The following is a 24,475-nucleotide window of genomic DNA, read 5'->3' on the forward strand; positions in this document are numbered from 1 at the left end:
TCAAACCGCTGCCACATCCTGGTTCTACCTGTCCTTATGCTCAGGAGCATGGATTACAAACCACCACCATTCCACAAAGAAATGGGCAGCCACAGAATATGGGGGAACGCTCCCCCTTTCATCTAGGGTTGCCAGCATTTCATTGCCAGAATGAGGGACACACGTTTGTGGGGACTGCCTGGGAGGTGTCTGCAGTGGTAATCAAGAGCCTGAGCACCACTGACATATATGTAATTGAATCATATGCTATTGAATCAATGAGGGACAAATGCTGTCCGTATAGGGAAAAACATTTCATCCCTGAAATGAGGGACATCCTGCGTAATGAGGGACAGTTGGCAACCCTACTTTCACCCTGGCTTATTAGCCACCCAGACTAATGGGTGGCTAATATGGGAGGAGAACTAGTCTTGTGGTAGCAATCATGAATTGTCCCCTTTGCTAAGCAAGGTCTGCCCTGGTTTGCATTTGAATGGGACACCACATATGTGAGCAGCACTGTAAGATATTCCCCTCAGGCAGTGTCTATGAAATGCAGGATCTATAATTTGGATTCCAGAGACTGTGCTCTGTTCATCATTTATTTATCTGAAGTATTTATATCCCATCTTTTCAAAACTGCAAGGCAACTTGCAACAACAATATAAAAGACATCAAAGATTAAAAACCGAATCCAAAACAGTCAAGAGGAGTCAGAAGCAGGATCTATTAAAAGGGCACGGCACAATAAGTTAATTTGAATTAAAAGCCACTTTTAAAAGATGGATTTAAATATGACACAGTGAGGGGTTTGAAGGAACCAGGAAATGGCCGATGAGCCTCCCATGGCTGGAAGTTTTGTAGCCTGGGTACCACTAAGGAGAAAGGCCTGTCACATCTGCCCATCCAACATTTGTTCCTCTGACAAAGACTACTGGCAGGAGGAGAGCTGGCCTGGTGGTAGGAAGCATGACTTGTCCCCTTTGCTAAGCAGGGTCTGCCATGGTTGCATTTGAATGGGAGACTGCATGTGTGAGTACTGTAAGATATTCCCCTCGGGGGATGGGGACACTTTGGGAAGAGCCATGCTTCTCTGGGTTCCAATCCCTGCAGTGTGTTTCTGAGGCTTTTCTTCAAGCCTGGTTTACATTTGAATAGGAGACTACATGTGTGAGCACTGTAAAATATCCCCCTCAGGGGATGAAGCCGCTCTGGGAAGAGAATCTAGGTTCCAAGTTCCCTCCCTGGCTTCTCCAAGATAGGGCTGAGAGAGATTCCTGCCTGCAACCTTGGAGAAGCCACTGCCAGTCTGTGTAGAGACAATACTGAGCTAGATGGACCAATGGTCTGACTCGATATAACGTGAGTTTTGGGCAGTATAAAAATATGTTAAATAAATAAAATAATAAATAAGGCAGCTTCCTATGTTCCTATGACCATGTCAGTAAAAGAGATAGGACTGAAGAGAGTGAAGGAACGCATGATGGTGCAAGAAGTGGATGATGAAATATATCCTTCCTGGCTTTCAAGTCTGGTGCTATATAAATTAAACTGAGTTTAAACTCAGTTTGGTGAGGGTGACACGTTGCCTCACTGGCTTCTTTGTCTCTCTAGTCTCTCCTTCTAACATTGAAAGTCAAGGCAGCCATGGCTTCTCCAGCTTCCATTCCTCCCCCAGTCCCTTTCTCCCCTCTCTTTGTTTACATGCTGTGGAACAAGATGGCAGCTCTGTTTTCTCCAGAGGGTGCAGGACGGAACCAGGCCAAGTGAGGCAGGAGACATTTCAGCAGAACGACATTGCTGCAGCTGCAGAGCTTTTGAATTTTAATAAAATTAAAAAATGAACCAGTCAGTGGTGAGAGTGCTAGAGCTGCAAAAAGGAAGCAAGTCATTGAAAAGGCCCATTTCAATGATACTGACCACCAAGAGGGAATTCGTTCAGAAAACAGCTTATTTCACTCCAGCTCAGTGTAGGCAAAGAGAGACCCTTTAAACTGCTGAAGCTCTTATATTCAGCAGATGCGGGGCAGTGGGGGGAGCAACTATCCAGACCTTTGGGGAACCATCTTATCATTGTTTTTGTTATCTTTGAGAACTGTTTTGTTGGAAAGGGGTATATAAATATTCCAAATCACAATAACACCACCAGGGGCTTGGAGAAGGGGGAGTCACTTTCCACCACACCAAATGGGGAGACCTTTGCTGATTTAGAACTGAATGGGACTGACGTTTGGGTAACCATACTTAGGATCTTGCCCATGATGACTGATGAACATGGCAGGACTGTTATGATGAATGCAGTGGTATAGCAAGTGCCACGTGTGGAACCACTGCTTTAAATTCACTCCCAGCTGATTATGATGAAGCTGGGGTTTCCAGCTTTGGTCCTTTGACCATAGTAGCTGTGGGTAATGGGAGTTATAGTCCAACCAGATCCAACCAAGTCTGGTGACCCAATGTTGGGAATCCCTGTGTCTAAAACAATGAAGTCATTCACACAATCAAAAATTGTGTTTTACACGGGTTTGGGAGCTGTGTGTGTTCCCAATTTTCAGTTGTGCAGAAGCAAGATAAGAGGAACACTTGGGTGGGAATGATTGTGTGGAAGCAAGGTTGGAGGAAAACTTGGGTAGCTTTTCCTCCTACCTTGCTTCCACACAATCACTTCTACCCAGGTTTTCCTCTTACCTTGCTTTCACACAAGTGAAAATTGGGAGAATGAATGCACAGCTCCTAAACCTGGCTAGGACAGCAACCAAACCCAGCTAGAACACAGTGAGCCGGGTCTCACAATCAGTGAGACCCGTCTTTGGAGTGTGTGCAGGGAGAGTGGGCTAAGCGCCGTGGCTACTCATGATCGGAAACCCCGGTTTGTGGAGCGCTCTCTCCGCAAACCCGGGCTTTGGGGAGGGCTAAAAAAGCGGGCTATCTGCTTGTAAGCCACCAGGCTCGCCTGAGAGCCTGGTGGTTTACACGATCAGCAAAAATCAGGCTAGGCTCTCCTAGCCCAATTTTCGCTGATCGTGAGAATAGCCCCATCTTTTGATAGTGTGAATGACCTCAATGTTTCAGCAATACTAAAGGGTCCTAGTGTGGAAAAGGCCTTTGACAAAAGTCAGTAGCCTTATGAGAAGTTAATCCACCATAGGTGAATGTTGTTTTATGTGCTGTGAACTTTGCATGAACAGCAACTTTGCATGAACAGAATGGGGACATCACTGGCCTCAGTCTCAAATTGTCCTCAGGATGGAGGAACAAGGAATAGGCATCCGTGGTCTGTTCGTGTGCCTCCTACCACTGATAAATCCACCTAGAATATAGATAGATAGATAGATTTATATACTGCCTTTCATTAAAAACAATCACAAGGCGGTTTACAAAAGTTAAAACATGATGCCTCAGTGAAGAAACTCAGGATACTGGAAGGCATCATCCAAAGCACTGCATCTGAAAGGAAGGTTCTCCAGTCTCCTAATCATTTTGGTTGCCTTTTCCTGCACCTTACCTAGCTCTACATTGGGGCTATTCTCACGAGCAGCAAAAATCAGGTTAGGAGAGCCTAGCCCGATTTTGGCTGCTCGTGTAAACCACCGGGCTTGCAGGTGAGCCCAGTGGTGTACAAGCGGCTAGCCCGCTTTTGTAGCCCTCCCCTAAAACCAGGTTTGCGGAGTGAGCACTCTGCAAACCTGGGCTTCCCAATCGTGAGTAGCTGCGGTGCGGCTCCGCACCATGGCTACTCACGAGTAGACCCCTGGAGGGGAGGCGAAAGGCTGCCTCCTGGCTCCGGGGGTCTCCCCAGTATGCCCTGTGTGCTTGCTCAGGGCATACTGGAGCTTCCGGGGGCCACGCAGCCCCTGAGCTCCCCAGCCCGTGCCGGCTCCATCACGGAGCCGACAATCGTGGGGGGGGGGGGGGCGATCCGGCCACCCAGGGTTCCCTCCCTGCTTGTGTGTGGGGAGAGCGGGCTTAGCCCGCTCTCCTCGCGCACCCTCCAAAACCGGGTCTCTCTGATTGTGAGACCCGGCTCAATGTCTTTTTTGAGACAGGGCAACCAGAACTGCAGGCAGTATTCAAAATACAACTACTATTATAGTGCCATTGTAGTGGCATTAAAATATGGCAATTTTATTTTGGGTTCCTGTCCTAATGATCCCTAGCATGGAGGTCACTTTTTTCATACCTGCCTCACATTCATTCGACTTTAAAAAAAAAAAAATCTATTTGCCACAGCCCCAAGATCTCTTTCCTGGTGAGTCACTTACCAGTTCAGACTGGTAGTGAGCCAATGAATATAGGAAGCTGGGATCTCTTGCCCCAGTGCACATCACCTGACACGTACTTACACTGAGCCTGGTTTGCGATTTTGTTGCCCATTCACCCCTTGTCACCTGTCCCATACATACACATTTCTTTTGATTTATTGCTACATCTGGTCACCTCTGGCCCCAAACCCAAGGATTTGTGGATTTTTGAAGCACTATGACAACTGCAACACATGTGAATTGAGGCAATAGTAAGACAAGTGAACACGCCGTGGGCAATAATGTCTCTTTCCATGCTGCCTTCAATTATTGTGTCTCCAGGGTCAGCTGCCAAAACAGGTTTTGATCCAAACAAAGCAGTTTGCACTAGTGTGAGTGCCTCTGCAAGCCCTCACAGAATCAGGCTATAGGTTTCTAATGTGCATGGTTCAACCAAGAAAAGACACCCTTGCACCCATCCATTATCTTCCATACGCTATCCCTATTATCCAGAGCAGGGACTCTCAATGCTGGGTCCCCAGATGTTATTGGACTTCAATTCCCATAATCCCCAACCAAAGGCCACTGGGGCTGGGGATTATGGGAGTTGAAGTCCAACAACATCTGGGGACCCAACACGGAGAATCCCTGAGAGGAAGCAGGGACATGCACTTAGCTTTGGGATCACTAGAGGGCAGCAGTGACATTCCACAGCCACTGCACTAAGCAGCAAGGGGCAGCACATTAACTGGGAAATATACAGGGCATCCCAAACACCATCTTCACACTTCACGGGATTCTCTGGGAACACTGATTATTCACTCGTAATTACAAAAATAAACAATAAATCAGAACACCTTCTGTGATGTCACCTCCCTTTACTCCTTCAGATCCAATAAGCCTGTGGCACAACATCGCAGACCCCACTGCATACTATAACTAAATTCAAGTTCAAGCAGCAGAGTCCTGAACTGAGCAGGGGATTGGACTAGAAGTCCTCCCAAGGTCCCTTCCAGCTCTATAATTTGATGATTCAACTGCACCTCTGATCTCCCCTGCCTCCATTTACAATCTAGGACAACAGAAGATGGAGAAGGAAATGAACATAGGAAGAGCCTTAAATGTATCAGGCCTAGCGTTCCTTCTAACTGGGATTCCCAGATGTTGTTGACGACAACTCCCATAATCCCCAAGCAAAAGCCACTGCAGCTGGGGATTCTGGGAGTTGTAGTCAACAACATCTGTGAACACTGATCAGGTCCAAGATCTATCTCATCTAGCATCCTGTTCCCCACAGTGGCCCATCAGATACCTCTTCATCTGAGGTGCTCTTACCTCTGGACTTCGGGGCTGAAGTCCAGGGCCTCCACAGCCCCTGAGCCCCACCTACTCCTCTTTAGTCTGTCCCGAGTTGTGTGGTCACCCGGCGGAGCATGATGATGCTTGATTTGCAGGGCTGGGGGGCCTCCAAAGGCCTTGAGGTCCAGGCTCCAAAATGACCTAGGTACACCTCTGCTATTTCATCTCCTGGTTTGTGGGCTTCTCAAAGATATAACTTTTAATCCCAGCCTGCAACATGGGACCCAGTTGAAACTCTGCCTCTGCTTATTCTTATGGTTCGTTTTGGAATCATACATGTTTGTTTTTTGAAGAGCTAAACAACAACAGCTAGCTGTGGGGCAACCCACATATGATGAGGAGTGATCCCCCCACAAGGCTCCCCCAACCCTCCAACTGAAGGCATCCACAGTGTGTGGAGAGAGTGTTGGAGTGGGGCTGGGGATACCGAGAGTTAAATCCCTATTTAGCCATGGCGCTGACAGGGAGACTCCCCCGGGGGCCTGTCAGCTGAATCTACCTCACAGGGTTGGTGTGAGGTTCAGCTATAGGAGCTAAATAGCTAATTGTGACATGCCAGTCTGAACTGATCAACTCTGAAAAATCTCCATGGGCTACCCATTTGCTTCTCAGTTCAAAATGTTCAATCTCTACACAGCTTGGGACCAGGGTAGTTGGGGCTGTCTTTGCTCATCTGAACTTCTCCAGTCCCTGAAATGTGTTTCTGCGACCTGTTTTTTAAAGCCATAGGGTGGGTTAGGCATTGTGCAGAACCTACTTAAGGGAGGAGGGCTGGTCTTGGGGTAGCATGCATAGATTATCCCTTAGCTAAGCAGGATCTACCCTGGTTTGCATTTGAATGGGAGGCTACATGTATGAGCACTGTGAGATATTCCCTTTAGGGGATGAGGCTGCTCTGGGAAGAGCATCCGCATGCTTGCATGCAGAAGGTTCCAAGTTCCCTCCCTGGCTTCTCCAAGATAGGGCTGAGAGAGATTCCTGCCTGCAACCTTGGAGAAGCCGCTGCCAGTCTGGGTAGACAATACTGAGTTAGATGGACCAAAGGTCTGACTCAGTAAATGGCAGCTTCCTATGTTCCTACTTGAAATCTCAGTTACTCAGTTGGCCACAATCATGTGAAGCTACCCTATAGCAGGACCACATGTTCCCTCGCGGCAGGAAACCTAGATGTGTGACCAGGAACTGAAGTTGGCTTGTCACCCCCAGTAATGTTCCCCTTTAGCTTCATGCTAACCCAAATCCTCCATACGTAGATTCATCTCTGGTTCATTCCAGGCAAGCCAGCCCCCTTTGCCAGCAGGACCAATGTCTGCGAGGCAGATGATGGAGGAAAGGCTTGCCAGTCGAAGGCCGTGCAAGGCAGGCTGGCATAGCATTGAAGGCCTTGTGAGGAGACCTGGACAGGGGCATACCTCTGGCATAACTTGACTGCTTCTAACATATATGGCCATCTGCAGCACTGACCTCAAGCTCCCTCCCTCTCTTGGGCTGGGGAATCTGCAGGTTCCCTGCTATGTGCGGTCTTTCCCATAGAGAGGGGTCACAGGGGAGTTGTAGAGCACCTGCTTGGCAGACAGAAGGTCCCCAGTACAGTCTCTGGCATCTCCAAGAAGGCCTGGGAAATGGCCTGAGTCGAGATAGTAGAGAGCTGCTGCCAGTCATAGGAACATAGGAAGCTGCCATATACTGAGTCAGACCATAGGTCCGTCTAGTTCAGTATTGTCTGCACCAGGGATTCTCAACATTGGGTCCCCAGATGTTATTGGACTTCAACTCCCATAATTCTCAGTCCCAGTGGCCTTTGGCTGGGGATGATGGGAGTGGAAGACCAATAACATCTGGGGACCCAACGTAGAGAATCCCTGGTCTACACAGACTGGCAGCGGCTTCTCCAAGGCTGCAGGCAGGAGTCTCTCTCAGCCCTATCTTGGAGACGCTGCCAGGGAGGGAACCTGGAACCTAGATGCTCTTCCCAGAGTGGCTCCATCCCCTGAGGGGAATATCTTACAGTGTTCACACATCAAGTCTCCCATTCAGATGCAACCAGGGCAGACCCTGCTTAGCTAAGCAGACAGGTCATTCTTGCTACCACAAGACCAGCTCTCATCTCCTGTACTGAACTGTAGTCAGTGCAGACAATCCTGAGCTAGATAGACCAAGAGTCTGACTCTGTAGAAAGCAGCTTCAAATATCTTTGTTTATCCCCTCTCTTCAGAGATCAGGTGGGTAATGGTTTTTCAATAGTAGAATCTCCCCTCTGAAATAGGCTGTCTAGTCAGAGCTGTGAAGTGGTTATGCTATTACATTTTAGGCCCCAAGTTTTTTCTATTTACCAAGACTTTTAAGTGAACTACTTGCTTTTTAACTGATCCTCATTTTCTCAGCTTTGCCAGTCGTTTGTGGTCTATTGTTTTTATTTGAAGATCTATCATTATTTGCATTTTTAAAATGTTCTTAGAGGTCGCTTTGGAGAGGTGCCAAAAAGTGACTCATGCTTTTAAAAATAAAATGCAAATAAAATAGAGATAACTCCATACATGTTGCTCTGAACACTGGTGGAAGGAAGGGATAAAAATACAACAGATGTTCTGGTTTTCCTTTCAAAGATGAAATAAGACTCTAATCACATTCTCCTCTGGTTATTCTACCTTCCTAAAAATGCTTGTTTAATGGCTTACCTGCTTTACTGGGATTTTTCAAAAGCTCCAACCTATCTTTTAGAACACAGTGAGCAGCGTTTTAGGTTGCCACCCTTGTTGGAGAGCATGTTTGTTTGTTCAGTTAATATACCACCCTTTCTAAAGTGGCTTAGGGTGGTTTACATTATTATTATTTTAAAAAAACCCACATAATAAAACAATTAAAATCCAAAACATTTAAACCAGATTAAAATTAAAATTAAAAACTAGACATCATTACAAGCCAGGCTAAAAAGATGGTCCTTTAAGGCTCTCCTGAAGGCCTCCAAGGGAAATAATTGCATTTAATGCTTTGTCAATTCCACTCTCCCTTGCTAATTTCACTGGAGCCATCTCTGTTTCTGACAACTTGACAGCTGGGCTTCTATTTAAAGAAAGGTTGTGAATACAACTGGAAGAGTTCTCTTGTGGGGCATTTACTTGGAGAGGAGGGTGCTGGGGAAGGTGCAAAGGACACCACAAGCCCAATTCCATTACTTAAGTGCCTTCATGCAATTAAGTTGACATGTCGTGGATGTAAAACTGAGTGGAGCCATTCAGTGTTAATGCTTACCATCTGTGAAGTGCTTTGGAATCCTCCAAGCCCTTCCTCAGTCATTCTTGCAACCCCCCCTGCAAGAATAAGCCAACATTATCCCCTTCTGGCAGGTGAGAAAGCTGAGGCTGCAAGAACAGAGCTTTGTCTAAAGCCACCTAGTGAGTTCATGGCATAGGCAAAATCGAAATTGGAGTGCTCTGTAGAATCCAAGGGAAAGAGTTGTGGTATGCAAGGGCAAGGCAGGGAGGTGGAATCGGGAATATGAAGAGTTGAATGAAACAGAGATGATGGCACGTGCAGAATGCCTTTTAGTGCTTTTGCTGCTAGTTGTTTGTGAGCCCCATTTCCACTCCAGGACTGGAATACAAGTAACTAAAGCCCCATTCAAAAGCTGGCGTGGCTCAAGGAATGGAATAACCAAAAACATTACACTCTCCTCCTTGATCAGTGACAGAGTAAATGTGAATTGTGTCGTGAAGTGGGTATATGATGCAACACACTGGGCAAAATACAAGGTGCTGGTTATAACCTATAAAGCCCTAAACAGTTTGTTTGATTGATTGATTGATTGATTGATTGACTGACTGACTGACTGATTGATTAAGTGCCGTCAAGTCGGTGTCGACTCTTAGCGACCACATGTATAGATTCTCTCCAGGATTATCTGTCTTCAATTCGGCCTTTAAGTTCTCTCAGTGGTGCAGTCATTGCACAGCTTAGGCTCAGGGTATTTGAGAGAACACCTTCTCCGTTATGAGCCCTGCCTATTGAGATCATCCAGGGATGTCTGCCTCCAGTTGCCACCAGCTCTTCTGGAACAGGCCTTCCTTGCTGCCCCAAGGCTTTGGAATGCGCTCCCTGCAGAAAAAAGAGCTTCCCCATCTCTGACAGCTTTTTCAAAGGCTGTGTGACACATTTATTCATCCAGGCTTTTAATTAGATTAACAGAATCTGTCATTGTTTTAATTCTTGTTTTAATTTATGTTATGTTGGTGTAAACTGCCCGGAGATGCAAGTTCAGGGTGGCATATATAACAAACAAACAAACAAACAAACAAACAAATATTGTTATGCTTTCTCCACTTCCAGGAGAGGTGAGAAGTTCCAGGGGCTGCCTGAGTTTGATGTCCTGTGCTGGAGAGATCACTGGAGGGGGCTTATGGTATCTTTGCAATAACTGGTTTAGTGACAGCTATAAAAGTTGAACATCTGGTGCTGGAATGCAACATCTGTATACTGATAGTCCTAGAACAGATCACACCAGGTCCCCAAAGAGACACTCTGCACCCCAAGGTGCATCAACACTGAACTTCTCCATTCAACCCCCTCCAAAACTCCGCCTTTCTCACCCAAACTGTGTCTTTGTCCCAAGTTGCTTTAAAAATTATAATTTTTATTTACACTCACACGTCAGCTTTGGTGGGGAACAGTGTTCCCTCTAAGGCAGGGATCCTCAATGTTGGGCCCCCAGATGTTAGTGGACTTCAACTCCCATAATCCCAAGCCCCAGTGGCCTTTGGTTGGGGATTATGGGAGTTGAAGTCCAATAACATCTGGGGGCCCAACATTGAGGATCCCTGCTCTAAGGTGTGCACATGTGCTCACATACACACATTTTTTAATGTCCGCTCAGTTGATTTTGGATCCCGCTTACATTGTATCAGGAAGACCCCATTCTGAATGCACATGTGCACACACTGCCGTGCTACTGCTGTCCAAAACAAAACTCATTCCATGCACAGATGGGAAAAAAAATTAGAGGGAACATGGTGGGGGAGGTAGGTCATGGCCTCTTACAAGAGCTGATGGCTTCTCCCATTCAAAACACTCCAGAGCCATCTTTGTCTGTCTCTCAGCTACTGAAACATTAACACAGGCATTCTGGATAATCTGCTTAACACAAATCCTGGACAACCGGCCTTCATAAATAAACCCAATCCCATAACAATACCAACATCTGCACAGACTCATTCAAGGCCAGGGAAGGGACTAGATTCCTTAGAGTTAAGGCCACTACCCAGAGAGTGAGGGGTAAATCAGAGGGATGGTTTGGTGTAAAATAAGAAAGGAGAAATGCTTTACAAGCTGTGGCCAGCCAAGGGGATATGGGGGTGGGGGCTGTAATTTAATGGTAGCACACATGTTTTGCCTTGTTACCAGGAGAGCCTCTTTGGGACCTATTCAGCCTTTGTACTGAAAAGAAGCACACTCAGCACATTTGAAGAGAACAATGTTATTTCCTGGGCTTTGTCCCTTTTGTCCACATTTTCAAGGTGTGATCATCAACATAATGCCCTCGGGCAGGATTTTTGCTATAAGTGACCAAGGCACAATCAATCGGTGTGTCTCCTGTGTCTCTACCCCAGATTCACCAGGTGTTTCTTCCTTGGACTCACCAGCTGCCTTTTGCTACCTCTTGGCATTGACATCTCCATTTTGCTTTGCCTTGACTCTCACTCCTGCTTTGCCTCTCGCCTCCAGACCGGCCCCTTTTCCTAACCCGGTCTGTACCAGCTCTCTTGGCTGTGAGATCCTGGTCCTTTGAGATCAGATCCCTCTTGGATTTTTCCTGATCCCCAGACCTCTGCCTGGTCCCTGGGTTTCTGCTCCTGCCCTTTGCCTTCCTGCCTACTCAGAGGGGAGATGTCCCTTGGTAACAACTGAGCTACAAGGGTTCACAGCATCCCACTGGACAGATCAAGGTAATAGCTAAATCCTGGTCGCAAACTTCTCACTCTTCTCCTTCTTTCTTCCTCTAAAATCCAAGCTGGTCTCTATATAGATAGTTTCTCTCCTGCCAGCCTTGAGTGAACTTAATTCAGAAACTCAAGCCAAATTGCCTCTTTGTGAACTGTAACATAGTCTTGTTAATCTCTAAGTCTTGATAGTTTTATTCGTTGTATTGTTGCCTATTGACCATTATTTTCTTTCCCTGTATCCATGAACCCTATAATAAACCTGATTTTATTTTGAACTCCAACCTCTCTGTTCAGTTCTTCCCTGCTAACTAGACAAAGAGGCACCTTTTAAATGTGGTGATTCTCTTTATTTAGCAGGGGGAGAGTAACTGGCACTATCCACCCTCGGCATAGTACTTCCAGTGACTGTTGCTGGTGTCTGTCTTATGTTTCTTTTTAGATTGTGAGCCCTTTGGGGACAGGGAGCCATTTTATTTATTTCTGTAAAAATAAATAGTGTAAACCACTTTGGAAACTGGTTGAAAAGCAGAATATAAATATTTGCTGTTATTTGTTATTCCCACAACCAAAGCTTTGCACAAATTTATTCTGAGGTGGACTGCTCCATTTCAAGTTTGCCTCCTGTATTCTACCAAAGAAAACCACATGGCTCTGTGGTCACCAGGAGTCGACACCAACTCAATGACACAACTTTTTAACCTTTAATTCTCCCACACAAGCCAAAAATGCAGTCAGGGATACTTGCTAATTCCCTGGGAGCAGTTCAATTAACAGTATACATAAGATTCCAGGAAGTTATCCAAACATGGCTTCATGCCACAGGGTATCTGAAGAGCGAATCTGCTTTGCAGCTGATTTGCAGCTGTTTAATTCAGGGGATTAAATGGACCATTCACATAGGGTCGGCTCTTCTCTGCAATCCCTGCAGATCTTTTTCCTGTGCATGGTCCCTCCGCTTGCTCTGGGTTTTTTCTCCAACCAATCACATCTCAGAGGAGGAGACAAAAGACCTTTTTTTTTTTTTTTTTTTTTGTTAGCTTGACAATTAGTTATGGAAGACTGGTGAGACAAGTTGCCACGCAGCTGGATCAAACAGAACACTTAACCCGCTGAATCCGACCAAAATCTTTGCTGATTTTTATAATGAACTTGCCTTTGTGACTGCCTTCATCTCCTCATGTTCCCACCCCAGACCATTTAAGAGGCCATGGAAGTTGAAAGTAGAGATCATTGCTTTCTCTCTGTGACAAAGAAACATGCAGCCTCATGGAATCAGCTCAGACACAAAGGGCTCAGGTTACGTCGAACCTGTAGACTCCATTGTTAAGCTTCCAGGCATCCTCCAACAACAGCTGCATATGTAAAACCTATGTTCCCATGGTGACCAGTGTGAGTTTTGAAAAAAGTTGAATTACAGGCAATGGCCCCTCCACACATCGCAGGATAAGCTGCAGGGCATACCAGAAAGCTCAGGGTTTGGCGGTTGTTGTTGTTGTTGTTTAAAAAGCTGCCACAAATAGAGGATTTCGTTTACCCCAGACCAAGCTAGAATGTGCAGCAGTAATTTGAGGAAAAGCAGAATTGTGTGTGTATTGGTCCCTGATAGCTCACATGGACTTCAGGGTAAATCCAGCTGATATGTTGAGTCGCATCTCCCATTCTGGAGGAGATGCGAACTAAGAGCCATGTGTGTAAAAGTCCCTGGCTCAACTCCTGGCATCTCCAGGTAGGGCTGAGAAAGACCCCCCTCCCCACTCCTCCCACCATCTATAACCCTGGATAGCTCCTGCCAGTCAGTGTGGATAGTACTGAGCTGGAGGGGCCAATGGTCAGACTGAAGATAAGGCAACTTCAGTAGTCTACCAAATACCTAATACTCATAATGGAATTTTGGAAAAGGCTGCTGACTTTGTGTGCATCACCAAGGCATAAAAGGAGGCCCAATGTATATTTGGGAATGTTTCCACAGGGTTCAATGGCAGCTGTAGACTATTGGCCAGGAAGCACAGAGAAGTCTCTGGTAATAATTGTCTTCCTGTGTTGAATGTTATATTGGAAGCTTCTCAGGGCAGGGACCTACACTCTTGTAGTTCATGAGGTACTTTATCTCTCCCCCCCGCCCCGTTCCAGGGCAGGAGCAATGATGTCCCCTCCTGAAGCTCAAGAGCAGGATCTGACCGATCCTCCAGATCTGCACCACTCCAGGATCTGTACCCCTCCAGATGTTGCTGAACTACAACTCCCATCATCCCTAGCTACAGTTTGCTGTGGCTGGGGATAATGGTAGGGATGTGCCCAATCTGCAGTTCAAAGCGCGGTTTGAGCACTCTGAAGAAAATTAGAAAGGGGAGTTTAAGAAAACAGAGGACAGGTGCTTACCTGCTCTCCACTGCCCCTTCCAGCTTTTGGAGCAGCACACGTCCCAAAAAGCCCCGCACACCATCAGCATGCACATGGCATCCACATATGCATGGCCAGCATAGTGTTGTTGACCATGCAAAAGGAGCCCACACATGCACGACTGCCATGTGCATGCTGATGGCGCACAGGGCTTTTTGAGACACAGGCAGCCCCAGAAACTGTGGCGGTGGCAACAGCAGCTGCCTCCCCAGCTATGTGCTGGAGTTCCTGTAACTTGCTGCTGAGAGCCCAGTTCAAAGCAGCAGCAAGTTTGGGTGGGGAAGAGACAGGAGCCCTATCGACATGGTCATATGTATACTTGAACAATGTGATGGTCTCCTGGGCTGTGGACAGGGGCTTATCTAGGGTAGGGCAGGTAGGGCATGTGCCCTGGGCACCACTTGAAGGGGGGGCACCAGTGCCATGCTGCAAAAAAATTTCTTTTTTGCTTGTAACCCCTTTGCGGGGGCTTCCTGCAATAAAAACAATCATGTAAAAGCCTGGATAAAAAGCCAAGATTTAACAAACTTTCTAAAAACTGTAATGGAGTCTGAGGAGTGAATGGCCACTGGGAGAGCATTCCAGAGTCTGGGGGCAGCAACAGAGAAGGCCCTGTCCCACGTGCACGACAGCCGAGCCTCCCTCATTGTCGGCACCTGGAGCAGAGCCCCCTCAGATGACCTCATCGAACGGGCAGCAACCCTTTGGAGCAGGCGGTCCCTCAGATATCCTGGGCCCAAACCATTAAGGGCTTTAAAGGTCAAAACCAGCACCTTGAATTGGACCTGGAAATGAACTGGCAGCCAGAGCAACTCTTTCAGAATGGGTGTGATGTGCTCCCATCGGGCAGCTCCGGATAAAACCCTAGCTATCGTGTTTTGCACTAGCTGCAGTTTCCGGATATTCTTCAAGGGCAGCCCCACATTGAGCGCATTACAGTAATCCAGCCGTGACGTGACTGAGGCATGGGTAACCGTGGCCAGATCTGCCTTCTTGAGAAAGGGACGCAGCTGGCGAACTAGCTGAAGCCATGCAAAGGCACCCCTGGCCACCGCCTCCACCTGAGCTTCCAAAAGCAGAACCAGGTCCAGTAGTACCCCCAAGCTGTGTACTTGCTCCTTCAAGGGGAGTGCAACCCCATCCAGAACCGGTAAAATCTCCTCATCCCAATAGGCTCTCCTACTGACCAACAGTAGCTCCATCTTGTCCGGATTCAATTTCAGTTTATTAGCCTACATCCAACCCATCACGTAACCAACAGGGACACACTCCCCCTGTCTCGTTCCCAGTGTAGGTCCGGGAGTCCTTATGTTTGAATAGGACTAGAGATCCAGTGGGATGTGCGTGAAGAGAGAGAAACACCTGCTAGGGGGGCACACTTTCCCCTTTGTGGCCTTCAGTCTTGGTTTTTCACAGCTCCAACACACAATTACTAGGAAGTAAGTCCAAGTAAACATGCTTAGGATTGCACAGGGAGATGGAGAGACCCTCTTTCCTTTTCCTCCTTCCTCCACTTTCCTTCCCATATTGCTTTTGATTTTGTAGCATTTATCTTCCTTTCTTTCAAAGCTTCCTTTCACAAGCTTTTGAGCTCTTCAGAACTCTTCATCAGGTGGATGTTAAGCAAAGCAAAAAATCCATTGCTCAGTCTCAGAGATTACTGGATGACTAACTTTTAGCATAACCTACCTTAGAGGGCTGATTGGAGGATTAGGGGAACCTTGTATGCAACCTTTTGATGTTGTTGTTATAGTCATAGTGGTGTGTGTGGCTATGGAGGCTGTCAAGGTTCTCTCACCCTGTAATCTCCCCATAAACAACTCTGTGAGGTGGGTTAGGCTGAGAATGTGTGTGTGTGTGTGGTGGTGGTGGGGTAACCTGGCCCAAGACCTTCTGGCTGAGTGTGGATTGGAACCCAGATCTCCCCCATCATAGTCCAACATTCTAACCACTACAGTTAACCCCTGCTAACTGGCCAAAGAGGCACCTTTTACCGTGGTGATTCTCTTTATTTAGCAGGCGGAGAGTAACTGGCCCTATCCACCTGCAGCACAATACCTCCAGTGATTGTTGCTGGTGTCTGTCTTGTGTTTCTTTCTAGATTGTGAGCCCTTTGGGGACAGGATTCCATCTTATTTGTTTGTTATTTCTCTGTGTAAACCACCCTGAGCCATTTTTGGAAGGGCGGTATAGAAATTGAATGAATAATAAATTAATTAATAAGGTCTAGGGACCAGATGGGACTGTGCCCTGCTGGTGAGAAAGGATTGAATATACAAAGGAGTTGGCAGCATGCATGAGCAATTGGTCAACCAGACGGTGCATGTTTGCATGCGTGCATGTATACGAAAGTAAAATGTGAATGTCAAATGAGAGTAATGTGTATATATAAGAGCAGCATGTGAATCATGTGAATGAGTGTGTGGGTATGTGTGAATGTCTTAAAACAGTCATATCTTGCAAGTTGTTTTGATGATCTTTTAGATGGGAAAAGTGGGGTGTACATTACTGGAAATAAATTAAGTCAGTAGGGGTGAGATACATGGGAAGGTGAAGTGGGAATGAGCACAGAGAACACAGTACACTTAAAACGCAAACACGTATGTACACGTACGTGTGCGTACACACACACACACACACACACACACACACACACACACACACACACACTTCCATGGATCTCCCCTTGTTAAGTTGATTGTCCAGTAAGCTTTTTGGCATTTTATTAAAATGTTCCCGCAGCATTAGAGCTGAGTAGCTGCACTCTGCTTCCACCAGAACGCTAGACTCCAGGGTTCTCCTCTGTACTAAGGCTGTGCTGCCTCCGTGATTTGTAAAATGAAATGTCAGGATCTTGTGTTTCCTTATCTTTCTGAGCCAGACCTTTGCCAAAAAGAAAAGAGGGGAGATAAGGCGGAAACCTGCCTTGTGGAAGAATTCAGATTCTAATCGTGCCTACTTAACCACTGGCAGCCGGGGAAGGTTTCCCAAGACCAGAGGCATATGCAGGTGGTAGAAGAGATACATATGCACAATCCGTGATTCTGCACAGACAAAATTAAGCTTCCTTAGGCTGCAATCTTACACCTGATATTTACTTTATATGTGTTAAGAAAGATAAATAGGGATTTAATTCCACATACTGGAAATGCTAAGAAGGAGAAGGTGAAAAGAAATGTGCCTTCCCAGTGGTTGCTGAACTTGATTATTGAATTCAGGCTTCATATACTGTTTATATACAGCCTCCTATCAGGTTTCTAGCACCTGCCTGAGCAGAGTTTTTCCTAGTCTAAGGCATGAGAAGGAAGGGGAAGTCTGGAGGTTAGGATGTACTTAAATGGATAAGGTAATGTTTTGGTCTAAGACCGTAAATAAAATTTGAACTTTGAACTTGAAGGGATAAGGTAAAGTGTGCCGTTGAGTAGATTTTGACTCCTGATGACTACAGAGCCCTGTGGTTTTCTTTGGTAGAATACAAGAGGGGTTTACCATTGCCTCCTCCCACGCAGTGTGAGATGATGCCTTTCAGCATCTTCCTATATCGCTGCTGCTCAATATAGTAGCAGCCCGGAGATTCAAACTGGCAACCTTCTGCTTATTAGTCAAGCATTTCCCCGCTGCGCCACTTAAGGTGACCTACTTAAAGGGATAGTGCACAGATAGTGCACAGACAAAACACAAATATAACACACCTAAAAAACTTAAGTCCTACCCCCCACAACCCACCTGAGCAAAAGCAAGTTTCTAGACCCCTATGGATTGTACAGACATATTTGAATTCATAGACAGGCAGTGTCTATGAAATGCAGGATCTATAATTTCGATTCCAGAGATTGTGCTCTGTTCATCATTTATTTATCTGAAGTATTTATATCCCATCTTTTCAAAAATGTGCAAGGCAACTTACAACAACAATAATATAAAAGACATCAAAAATTAAAAACTGAATCCGAAACAGTTAAAAGGAGTCAGAAGCAGGATCTATTAAAAGGGCATGGCACAATAAGTTAATTTAAATTAAAAGCCACTTTTAAAAGATGGATTTAAATATGACACAGTGAGGGGTTTGAAGGAACCAGGAAATGGCCGATGAGCCTCCCATGGCTGGAAGTTTTGTAGCCTGGGTACCACTAAGGAGAAAGGCCTGTCACATCTGCCCATCCAACATTTGTTCCTCTGACAAAGACTACTGGCAGGAGGAGAGCTGGCCTGGTGGTAGCAAGCATGACTTGTCCCCTTTGCTAAGCAGGGTCTGCCCTGGTTGCATCTGAATGGGAGACTTGATATGTGAGCACTGCAAGATCTTCCCCTCAGGGGATGAAGCCGCTTTGGGAAGAGCAGAAGATTTCAAGTTTCCTCCCTGGCTTCTCCAGGATAGGGCTGAGAAAGATTCCTGCCTTCAGCCTTGAGAAGCTGCTGCCAGTCTGTGTAGACAATACTGAGCCAGATGTACCAATGGTCTGACTCAGGATATGGAAGCTTCCTATGTTCCTAAGAGTGCAGAATGTTTGTATACTCATATGGGTAGAGAGGTTCTTTGGGTACTTTGAGTCTATTTCCTTTAGTGCATTAAAGGTTATTACCAACACCTTGAATTGGGCCTGGAAACAAATCAGAAGCCAGTGCAGCTGGTGCAGGATTGATGTAATATGGTGCAAAGAACCAGCCCCCCTCAGTAGCCTGGCTGCTTCATTTGATGACTTGCCTGCATGTGTAAATGAGCCATCATAGATCAAAAACTACAGTCAGGACTTCCAGGAGAATTCACAGAAAGTGAAATTATACATTCAGCTGAGTGCTCAGTGCTGTGCAATCCTTGGCATGCTTACTAGGGAGTAAGCCCCATTAAAGGAGCAGGATTTACTTCTGAATCAACATGACTAGGATTGCATTGCCTGTGATGAAAGCGAAGCACACACACGTCTGTCAATTGCCCTCACAGCATCTTGGTGCATTCTGCTATTTTGTATACCTGTGTGAGCATCCTTTGCAACCCACGTTACAATTTCATGCTCTTTCTGACACACGAACACTCTCTATGCAGGAAGCATATCACTTCTGGAGCAGGCTTCAGATATCACTGGTTCCTTTTTATTTTGGAGAGTTTACATCCTGTTACAGGAGCCTATGTTTTGTTAGCAAATATCTAGCTTTGTTTTGTTTGCAAATCTCTAGTTATAACTGCTGATATCTATATTGGTAGGTGTCTCAAACCAGAATGTCCATTATGAGCCCTTTCTCACAGTTATGAGAATGGGCACCAAGAGGTGAGGGGAAGGGACCTTTAAAATCTTACCTCCCCCACAGACTATTCATTCCTCTTTGCTGGGCACGCAGATGGTGCACCTAGACGTTCCTCTGCTGCTGCCAGCAACAAGGAGGTTTGGGTTCCGGGAGGCCCTCGGAACTCCCACAATGCACCATGCAACTGTGTGGTGCATTATGGAGGTCTCCCAGTGCAGGCAGGGGATTCGGTTCTTTGTGCCTGAGGATTATGGGAGTTGTAGTTCATCCACATCTGGAGTACCACAGGTTGGGAACTTCTGCCTAATGCATATGTACTGTACAAGTTGTTCCTCACACAAGCAATGCACATATACAGCAATTTCCTGCACTGAAATGTGAACATAGGAAGCTGCCTCCTACTGAGTCAGACCACTGACCCATCTAGTTCAGTATTGTTCACACTGACTGGCAGCAGCTCTCCAAGGTTCCAGACAGGGACCCTTCCCAGCCCAAGCTGGAGGTACGAGGGACTGAACCTGGTTCTTCTGCATCCAAAGTACATGCTGTTCCATTAAGCCATGGCTCCTCCATCCCCAACCTGGAGGTCATGACTGGAAGGACAGCTAGCAAGGGTCTTGGGGCACTCAGCAGATCAGGCTTTAAAGAAGAGAACAGCCTCCATAATCATGTTGACATGTCGCTCATGTGCTCCTCATACCTTTCTCTTTGAGATCATGTCTCCCCAGGCACAGAGGTGGGATGCTGTGGACCCAAATCTTCTTGGATTATGTTTCCAGTCCTGATGGAGTGAAGGAAAAAAAGGTTGCTATTGAAGTCTAAGGATAGCCCCCTCCACCATTCACAAACCCTTGCAAGGAAAACAGAGAAGAGCAAATCCTTGGGCCAGGGCAGAGCTGGGGTCATGGGTGGCCACACTGAAATCCAGGCAGTCCACATATTTAGCTCCCATTCATCAAGTGTACATTAATCAAGCACAGAGAAATCGAGTGAAATACATGCATGTGTGAATCAGGCTTAAGACTCTACTCAATAAATGCAAAACTCTACTGACTTGAACAGAGACCTCTGGGTACTCAAATATGTATTTCAGCACAAATTTTAATCCTTGATTTTATTTGCACAGTATGAGTGGATAAATATATTAAAGCTGACGTGATTTGTAGAAAATAATTCTTAAGCCAGTTCCCGAAACTCAAGTTGGCTGGCAACATTTCAAATGTTTAATTAAGAGAATATAGACATGACAACATTTGCAGTCATTGATACTGTTGATCTTTGGGGCAGAAGAGGATGAGATGTAACAACACTGGATTAAGCACATTGATATTATTGTTTATATGCGCTTTTCAACAAAGATTCTCAAAGCAGTTCACTTAGGAAGGAGCAGGAGAAGTAGATGGCTCCCTGCCCTGCAAAGGGCTCATAATCTAAAAAGCGACCTCATGATAAGCTGAATGTTTGTTTGCATTTATATACACCCCCACACTTTGTCCCGAGACCCCAGGGTGGCAAACAGCAATAATTAAATTTCATTAAAACACATTCAAATAAACAAATACAGCTACAACCAAGTAAGAGAAAAGCAGAGGGCTATTCATTGGCCAGAGGACTGAATAAAAAGGGCAGTCGTCACTTTCCTCCAAAAGACTGGGAGTGAGAGAGCCAAGTGAATCTCATCTGTGAGTTCTACAGCCTGAGGGCAACCACCAAGAAAGCCATGTCCTGCGTGATTGACAAACCAGCTCCAGCTTTCTGCTCTTGCTCAGGTGCCTTAGCCTGATCATCTAAGTGGTGACCTTGTGAAGATCCAGCAGGGCCAGTTCCAGGTTTTGGGGGAGCCCTTGGCATAAGGGCTAGAGATGATAGAGATAAGGGCTAGAGCCAGTGTGGTGTAGTGCTGTAGAGTGCTGGACTAGGACCGGGGAGACCCGAGTTCAAATCCCCATTCAGCCATAATACTAGCTGGGTGACTCTGGGCCAGTCACTTCTCTCTTAGCCTAGCCTACTTCACAGGGTTGTTGTGAAAGGGAAACTTAAGTATGTAGTACACCGCTCTGGGCTCCTTGGAGGAAGAGCGGGATATAAATGTAATAATAATGATGATAATGATGATGATGTACAGATCAGGCGGTATAGAAATATGATTGATAAGTAAGCAAGTATTACGGTTCTGGTATGCTTGTTCATGAGCATATGCACCTACAGGTGAAACTCGGAAAATTAGAATATCGTGCAAAAGTCCATTAATTTCAGTAATGCAAATTAAAAGGTGAAACTGATATATGAGACAGACGCATTACATGCAAAGCGAGATAAGTCAAGCCTTAATTTGTTATAATTGTGATGATCATGGCGTACAGCTCATGAAAACCCCAAATCCACAATCCCAGAAAATTAGAATATTACATGGAATCAAGAAGACAAGGATTGTAGAACAGAACAATATCGGACCTCTGAAAAGTATAAGCATGCATATGTATTCAGTACTTGGTTTGGGCCCCTTTTGCAGCAATTACTGCCTCAATGCGGCGTGGCATGGATGCTATCAGCCTGTGGCACTGATGAGGTATTATGGAAGACCAGGATGCTTCATTAGCGGCCTTCAGCAATTCTGCATTGTTTGGTCTCATGTCTCTCATCCTTCTCTTGGCAATGCCCCATAGATTCTCTATGGGGTCAGGTCAGGCGAGTTTGCTGGCCAATCAAGCACAGTACACTGTATACTTTTCAGAGGTCCGATATTGTTCTATTCTACAATCCTTGTCTTCTTGGTTCCATGTAATATTCTAATTTTCTGGGATTGTGGATTTGGGGTTTTCGTGAGCTGTACGCCATGATTTCACAATTTCAGACCTTCTGCATACAAACCTTCTGCATACAACCACTGAGCTACCGCCCTTTCCTAAAGGATACAACCCTCTTTCCCTGCCTGGAGACTCCAACCAGCTGCACCAAGAGGGACACAGCGGTCTCTCTTTAATTGGATCAGGCTTGGAAAAGGTATGTGGTGCCTCTGCCTTATTGCCTTGCAGTTCAAGCACGGTCCAAGAAAGAATTCAGACAGAGAGGCAAGTAGTGAGGCAGGCAAAGATAAAGCTCTGGGGCCAGTGCAAGGTTCAGGAGTGAATCATGACCAGGTACAGGGGGAAATCCTATCACCTCCACACAGCAAGCACTTCCTGACTCCAGGTCCACTCACCCAAAGGAGAAATTCATACAGGCATAGAAGATGGCAGTGAGGGAAAGGACCGAGCCGGGCACAGACCCAGAGCCAGGCAATACTTCTTTGGCCCCAGGTGGTTACATACATTCTAAATTGTCTCAATACGAGGGTCAGTGTCTAATTTTTCGTGCATGGCCCCTGGTAAAATATTGTCCTGATTCTGCCTGAAACTTTGGAGAGCTGCTGCCAGATAGTGTAGACTAGGTTGAGCTAGATGGATCGAGGGTCTGCCTCACTCTAAGGCAGCTTCCTACGTTCCTAGTCTGGTCTACACTCATTTCTATCGTCCACGTATTTCTCAGTTCAAAACAGCTTGTATGTGTGAGGCTCTTCTTGGGAGCAGCTAAGCTTGGGCTTGGCTTCCCATGAGAACCGGCAGGATCCACACCAAAGCCCAGATCTTTGGTGTCACGGAGTAAGTGCACCATTAAGCCAGGCTCTGGGATCGTGTGTCAGCACGGGCTGCTTGCAATCCACACTGACACAGAGATAAGTGCCTAGAGTGCCGGTCTCACAAGGGAATTCCCCAATACATTGTGGGATTCTCCTCGCCTCTGGAACACTATGCTGGTGGCCACCATGGTGACCGTGTGTGGTGCGGCTACGGCTAGTCCAGACCATCTGTGGGGAAGGTAGGCTCAACCTTGCTTCCCCCCGCTGCCCACCCAATCATATGAAAGGCCCCTGTGTGTGTGTGTTTTTTTTTTTTAATATAAAGCAACAATATTATTATCCCTAATTGGACATCACATTGTGCACATCACACTGTGCGTACCAGTGTCTGTGCGTAGACATGTCCATGGGCTTGTGTGAATGACTGTACATGCTTTCATTTGAGAAGTGAACCTGAGTACAGGCCCTCTCCAATGCAGGGCACAGATTGGAAGTGTAGTTCTGAACATGTGGAACTTAATGTATGAATAACTTTATGTGTGTACAGATCTGTTCATGTGTACATTGTGCACTAATTGCATGTGAATTCAACACAATGTATGAATGGGCTACTAAGAGGAGAAGGAAATGACGGCAACCAGAAAGCTTCAGCCTGTGCAAAATACAGTTGTGTGCCTTTTGACAAGTGTTTGAAGGTGCACTCCTGGGCTGGGGCTGCATCTGCAGGATGCCTCTGAGTACCAGTTGCAGGGGAGTCACAGCAGGAGAGAGGGCATGCCCTCAACTCCTGCCTGTGGCTTCCAGCAGCATCTGGTGAGCCACTGTGTGAAACAGGATGCTGGACTAGATGGGCCTTGGGCTCGATCCAGCAGGGCTGTTCTTATGTTCTTATGTTCTTTTGCCCTGGCTGCCTGTATGCTTCTGGGCCCACCATTCAAAGGTCCAGGCTATTCCACAAGCAAGGTGCAACTACCGAAAAGGCCCTGTCCCTAGTAGCCACCTGCCTTACCTCATTTGGCAGGGGCACTCAGAGCAGGGCCTCCAAAAAAGATCTTAAGGTCTGGGGGCTGGGACATATGAGGCAAGGCGCTCTCTCAAGTAACCCGGTCCCAAACCATTTAGGGCTTTAAAGGTTAAAACCAGCACTTTGAATTGGGCCTGGAAACAGACTGAAGATGGATAAACTGAGCCACATGGGTAGGGAGTAAAATACATGGGGAACTGAACGAAGGAGGAAAGCTAAGTTTAGTATTTATCCACCTTGAGCATAGGGCAAGCGATGACCTCAAGTCTGTCCCAAGGAAAAGGTGGCTTGAATCATATGCCCACTTATTGCTGGTTAAGTCCCCCAAGGAACTCAACGAGACCTTCTCAACAAACATCCACAAGAGTTGGTTGCAACTGCTGTCATGCAGGCTACAGTTATTTTGTTACAGTTCCATGCCCAGATTGCTCAGAAACAGGGAGGAAACATTCTCTTAAGGGCAGAATTAATTTAGGAGTGCCGAGCACAGCCAAGTTCTGCTCTCACAATAACTAATGTACATTAGAAATGCCAGAGCTCGGCGGTAGAGCACATGCTTTGCATGCAGATGGGCCTCCATTTAAGCCCGGATAGATTTCAAAGTTTTTTAAAAAAAAAATCTCTGGTAGCACTGTAGGGAATTATCCTTATCTTCGAGAACAGCTGCCAGTCA

The 24,475-nt window shown here is 46.3% G+C and overlaps 1 protein-coding gene across 1 annotated transcript in view; it reads right to left on the reverse strand.

Annotated features, from left to right (window-relative positions):
* The window catches only part of GABBR1 (gamma-aminobutyric acid type B receptor subunit 1), a 140,303-nt gene extending 120,390 nt beyond the window's left edge, over positions 1-19,913 (reverse strand). Inside the window, 1 exon segment of the mRNA XM_053292649.1 lies at positions 19,860-19,913. Within this exon segment, the coding sequence (XP_053148624.1) occupies positions 19,860-19,877 (18 nt within the window). The 5' untranslated portion in view covers positions 19,878-19,913.
* Positions 19,914-24,475: the final 4,562 nt, after the last annotated feature.

Source organism: Hemicordylus capensis, chromosome 2 (genome assembly GCF_027244095.1).
Source record: "Hemicordylus capensis ecotype Gifberg chromosome 2, rHemCap1.1.pri, whole genome shotgun sequence".
NCBI lineage: Eukaryota > Metazoa > Chordata > Lepidosauria > Squamata > Cordylidae > Hemicordylus > Hemicordylus capensis.